Source organism: Anoplophora glabripennis, unplaced genomic scaffold, assembly GCF_000390285.2.
Source record: "Anoplophora glabripennis isolate ALB-LARVAE unplaced genomic scaffold, Agla_2.0 scaffold844, whole genome shotgun sequence".
Lineage (NCBI taxonomy): Eukaryota > Metazoa > Arthropoda > Insecta > Coleoptera > Cerambycidae > Anoplophora > Anoplophora glabripennis.
The window spans coordinates 191,186-196,658 of NW_019416983.1; the positions used below are offsets into that span (position 1 = coordinate 191,186).

Below are 5,473 nucleotides of genomic sequence, written 5' to 3' on the forward strand. Positions count from 1 at the left end.
AAATAATCGTTTCTTTGTAAAAGTCCAAAAAACCTTCATATTTAGAAATTAATTTCTCACGAATTATTTACCTATCCCAATTAATTTTTGCTTTACTGTCTTCATTTATACTTTGCCAAATGTAATATGAAATTTTACTACTTTCTTCCATTGCTTTAAAAAGATATATTGGAATAAAAAAAGGCTATTTTCTACAATTTTTCGGTATAATTTAGGCAACCAGAGAAGAATCAGTTTCCATCCTTAAAATACCTATACGTATTTTGGACCGTATCAATGTCCGATATGTCAAAATATATTGCAACTAAATCTGTAAATCCTTTCATAATTGGAAAAAAAGCACAAATGCCTGAAAGAGATCTTATTTTCTTAATAAAAAACCTTCTTTTCGTTCTTTAATATTATCTTGCTTATTCTTAGATGGACCCAACAAACCCTATATGACTATGCTCGACAGGGAACGTTCTACCCAAATCTGTAAAAATATACAGTGTTCCATTTAAATTAACAAAGTTAACATCCGCAGCCATTTTGTTTGAACTTCATTTGTTTTTCTACTATCATTTTCTTTGTATTTCACATTTTTTTATAACTCTTAAAACAAAAAAGTTAAATGGGGGGGTCAAAATATAGTGAATCACCCTGTACCTTTGATTTGACCCTATAGGATTTATGTATTTTGACGGGCTGAATCCGAATCTGAAGTCTGTTTAGCTCAAACACCCCAAAAATTTTGAGTAATTGGCGAAAAATTGTGAAAAATTGCCGAAAATCACGTTAGTGAGGGAAAAAAATTCGAAAAAATTTGTTCTGATCTTGATTAAGCTGCATCCCCCTCCAAGTTTTGCATAAATTGTAAAATAATAGCGAAAAATCACCAGAAGTAGAGAAAAATTGCCAAATATCACAAAAAAATTAAAAAAAAAATTTTGTGACCTTGATCAAGTGTGTTTCTTATGTATTTTAATACGCTGAATTCAAAAAAAATAACTGAAAATTGCAAAAAATCATAATGAGAGAAAATTTAGAAAGTTCTAAATTGGATCAAGTGTTCTCATAAATTTAGTCGAGTCGAATTTGAATCTAAAGTCTGTTGAGCCTCATTACCCAAAAATATTGCAAACATTGCAAAATATACAAATAAAAATGAAAATCGTGAATCCCAAAAAATGTTCGTTAAATGTCATGGATATGAATTACATACTTCCAAATAAACTCGACTGACTCGAACGAGGCTTTCTTTGATGTCGCTCTTACACTTTTATTCTCTTGTATTCTCTTTATAAGAAATATACTTGATCAAGGTCAGAAAAAACTTTTCAAATTTTTAAGTGATTTTTGGCGATTTCTCACTATCTTGGGGTGTTTGAGCTAAACAGATTCGGATTCAGCACGTCAAAATACATAAAGCCTTTTAGGTCAAATCAAAATACAGTTTTTGTGTGCCGGTGTAATTAATACAGTCACAGGAAGAAATACAATTAATTCTTTAAAAAATCATACCTCTTGTTACGTCTTCTTCACTGATTCTAGAACCTCGTATTAACTTCACAGCAGATTCAACAATTCCTCCAGCAGATCTGCTGGGTGCAGCAATAAGTACACCAAAAAGTCCAGTATCTGCATAACTAGCGTTAAATGCTGAACTAGCATAATCTTCGGTCGTGACACCAATTGATTTTGACAGAAGACCATTGTCCCTTGTACTCCATTTGATATGTGGGCCAACACCGATAGCTCTCTGAAGTACTGCAAATGCCAATGCTTCTTTCGTATTATTCAGTGCTGCTCCTTCGCCAGCAATGGCAACAAAAGCTATATTGCCACCTTTGTTTGACCTACACCAAAGATTTATATTTAATATCATCAATAAAAATATTATCATTATTGTATTCAAGGGATTATCTGCTCATCTTCAATTTAACTAAAACTTAATAATTACAGTATTTACCTAAGTTCACCACCTTTATAGATGGATGCAGTACTGCAACCTTCTCCTGATTCAAGTCTTAAGCTATTGGCATATTGTTCTAGCTCTGCACTATTAACTCCCAATCCAACCACAGACGCACGTCCAGTGAGGAAAGTACTTGCAACATAGTGTTGAAGTGTTTCAGAAGATATTTTGCCAATTTGGGATTTTGGTATAAATAGAGAATTACCTAATCCTGATCGGAAAGCAGCATTATGCACTAAGTCGATAGCCCTAAGCTAAAACAAAATTTATTTGTAAGATAGCTTTGAGAAATATTTTTTAAGTCAATTTATCTACATTTCTGAGTTATTGCACAAATATGAAAACAGATAAATACATTTTTCCTACTCATATAATCTTATGTTCTATTTAATTCGCAATAAATTGTTATACAGAAAAATTATTATACAGGGTGTCCTACATAAGAGCCGGCGCAGGGCAGGTGCATGTAGGAGTGTCCAAAATATTGTAATTTAACCAAACTGACCTATAAACAAAGCTGCATCCCGAAGGAGTTATTAGCCCCCAAAGTGGGGCCCTAAATTTTGAAAAAAAGTTAATATCTCTTCAACACTTTACCGCAGAAGAACCAAATTTGGTACATGATTTAGGTTTATTACTGGCCTTCTTTGACTATGATTTAAAGTTAATTGACTCACCCCTAAAATTGTTCAGAACCCTTTTTTTATTGACCGAATTGAAAAATAGTAATATTAATTCACAGCAGAATTTAATTTAAATTTTTTTTTACTCTTGTTAAATTTTAAAACTTTTCAAGAAAAGCCGTATTAAATGACACAAGATTTTAACAGTGTTCATTAGAAAATAATGAAAAAGTCAGTAGTAGGCCATGAATTTATCTTTCAAACTTGTCAGTTAGAAATAAAATTATTTTATTTCAACAATTCTTCCACACTTCTACAGTTTCCTTCGCAGAAACCCAGCACAAGTACCTACCGTATCAACTGTTCGTTAAATGTAAATTTTTCAGCCATTTGAAATAAAATAATTTTCCTACTAACTGACATGTTTGAAAGATCAATTAATTGCCTACTACTGACTTTTTGATTATTTTCTAATGAACACTGTTAAAATCTTGCGTCAGTTAATACGGGTTTTCTTGAAAATCATGAAGTTTTTTAAAATTTAACAGTAAAAAAAATTAAAATTAAATTCTTCTGTGAATTATTATTTTTCAATTTGGTCAATGAAAATTTTTTTTCGAAATTTAGGGCCCCACTTTGGGGCTAATAACTCTTCAACGTCTGAATCAGAGGTGCAACTTTGTATACAGGCTGTTACAAATTCGCTTCTCACTACAAGGACCTCAGAAACGGTAACAGCTACGAAGTAGCTTAAATGAGGGCAAAGTTGCATAATCAGGGGACCAACAATATGCCTCTAAAAAATCAAGGCTAAAATGGTTAGTTTTCGAAATATTTGAAAAAAAAAACGAAATTTTAGAAATCCGTTTTTGTTTAATTACTGCCTTGTTTGAGGAGATATGGAAAAACAAAGAACACTTTCTCATGGCCACTTTTTGCCCTCTACGCGGTAATAGTTTGAACAACTAGATGGATTTTACAGGGTCTAACGACACTTACAGTATACGATAATTCAATAAACAAAGAAATCTAAATAAGAAATTTGGATAAATTTGGAACAAATACACTGAAGATGAATTTTTCGAGACAAAACGTCTGAATTTGGTTAGGGCTGAGGCAGTACAGTATTGGGGGTAATGAAGGCTTGCAAAAAATGTAATAAAATTTCCAGGGTTGTATTTAAAAAATGGGTGTTGATGATGGTCCTGGAGAGACGAAATGTTACATATAAAAATTGATTATGCCATTCGATAGCAGGCAAAAAGTATTGAGATTTTGGCAGATGAAAATCCTCATGCTGTTAAAATAACCTCTTATCAACATGAATTCAAAATAAATATTTGGACTGTAGGATCATATTAGAAAAAAATTCTATTCAGCCCACTGATGCCAGTTTTGATATCGCATAGTTTTGAAAGCATTTGTGTATGAATATGAATCAGGAATTTTCGAAGTCGCATCATAACATAAAAAATACTCAGTATATATAAAATGGCATGGCATGGCAAAATAGTCAACAATTTATTTTTTTTTTAATTTCAATGAGCAATTAAGAATAAATTTTAAAAAATGAGCATAAACGAGAGAGACACAAGAATCTGTTTTCATGATGTATTTAGAAATAACGTGCAAAATACTTTTATACTTTTTTAAATGTTTAAAAATAAAGTAAATTCTCATTAGTTTCCTCAATATTCATCTCAAAATTCTAATTATTTTGCCATTTTCTCAAATATTCTGCTTCGTATTTTGCAATATCTACAGAAAAAATATTTTAAAAAGTAACTATTAAAAGGAACTTTTTATATTTGACAAAATTTAATATATATGCATAGAAAACTGTCAAGTTATTAATATATTACAGCTTAATGGTACCAGGAAAGACTAACAAAAATGCAAGACAGTTAATATGAATGTTAAGAAAACTCAGAGAAAATAAGTAAAAGTCCTCCGATCTTCATGCACAATGTTTTCTTATAGGTACATGAACATTTGTAAATTTTTTCAAGTGAACATTCTTATCCCTCTTATCTTTGCAACGCTAATCATAAATATTAAATATTTCCTTAACTCTAATCTAAGTTAGACAAAAAAACACATAACAAACTAATATAAGGAAAATAATAAACCTGTAATGGGCGAGTAGCAATATCAAGAAGCAGGCGATTTGTGATTTCAGATATTTCCCATGGTTTGAATACTTGTTGAGTTGCTACTTCTGTAAGAAAAGGCAAAGCTTTTTCAACAGCTTGCCTTGTGCCTTCTAAGGTATAAGAAATTGTTTCTCGGTCAGATGTAGCTGATAAACTAGCACCGACCTGCTGAATGTTGCGAATAATTGCAAACTGTGAAGCATTTCTGGTAGACAAACCTGCACTATTGCGTAATACGTGTGTGACACCTAAATTATCAGAAGACTCATTTCGCGAACCAGCCCTATAAAAATAAAATTTGTATTTTTATTAAATATTCCAGAAATAAACAAACCTGAATACAATAGATATCCTTGATATGGATGATTCGTTTTCAGCTGATGCTACAACCAACTTATTAGAGAGTACAACATTTTTAAACTCACAAGTAGAAACGCCACCAACTGGAGCTAATTGGGCATAACCTCTAGTCTAGAATTAAAATATCAGAATTTAATAAACGGCTTACGTCTACATAGCATAATTTATTACTTAACTTACCGTTACAATTCGAATTAATGGTAGTTTTGGAATATTTAATGCCATTTCTGACCGAAACTCAAGTTTTACAGTTTATATAATTCCAATTTTATTTAGTTCTTTCAATTACGTCATTATGTTACGTATACCTGCCAGTGTCACCAACCCGATTCTGCAAAAGTCTCAATATTAAGTAAGACTGAAAAATCACTAAATCATGC

General features: G+C 31.4%; 1 protein-coding gene across 1 annotated transcript in view; it reads right to left on the reverse strand.

Moving 5' to 3' along the window:
• Positions 1-5,419, reverse strand: part of LOC108912480 (cytochrome b-c1 complex subunit 2, mitochondrial) — a 14,324-nt gene extending 8,905 nt beyond the window's left edge. Inside the window, exons 1-5 of the mRNA XM_018717711.1 lie at positions 5,274-5,419; positions 5,068-5,204; positions 4,710-5,016; positions 1,952-2,211; positions 1,504-1,838 (exon numbers count right to left, since the gene is read on the reverse strand). Of these exons, the coding sequence (XP_018573227.1) occupies positions 1,504-1,838; positions 1,952-2,211; positions 4,710-5,016; positions 5,068-5,204; positions 5,274-5,318 (1,084 nt within the window). The 5' untranslated portion in view covers positions 5,319-5,419. The remainder of the gene's footprint in view (positions 1-1,503; positions 1,839-1,951; positions 2,212-4,709; positions 5,017-5,067; positions 5,205-5,273) is intronic.
• Positions 5,420-5,473: the final 54 nt, after the last annotated feature.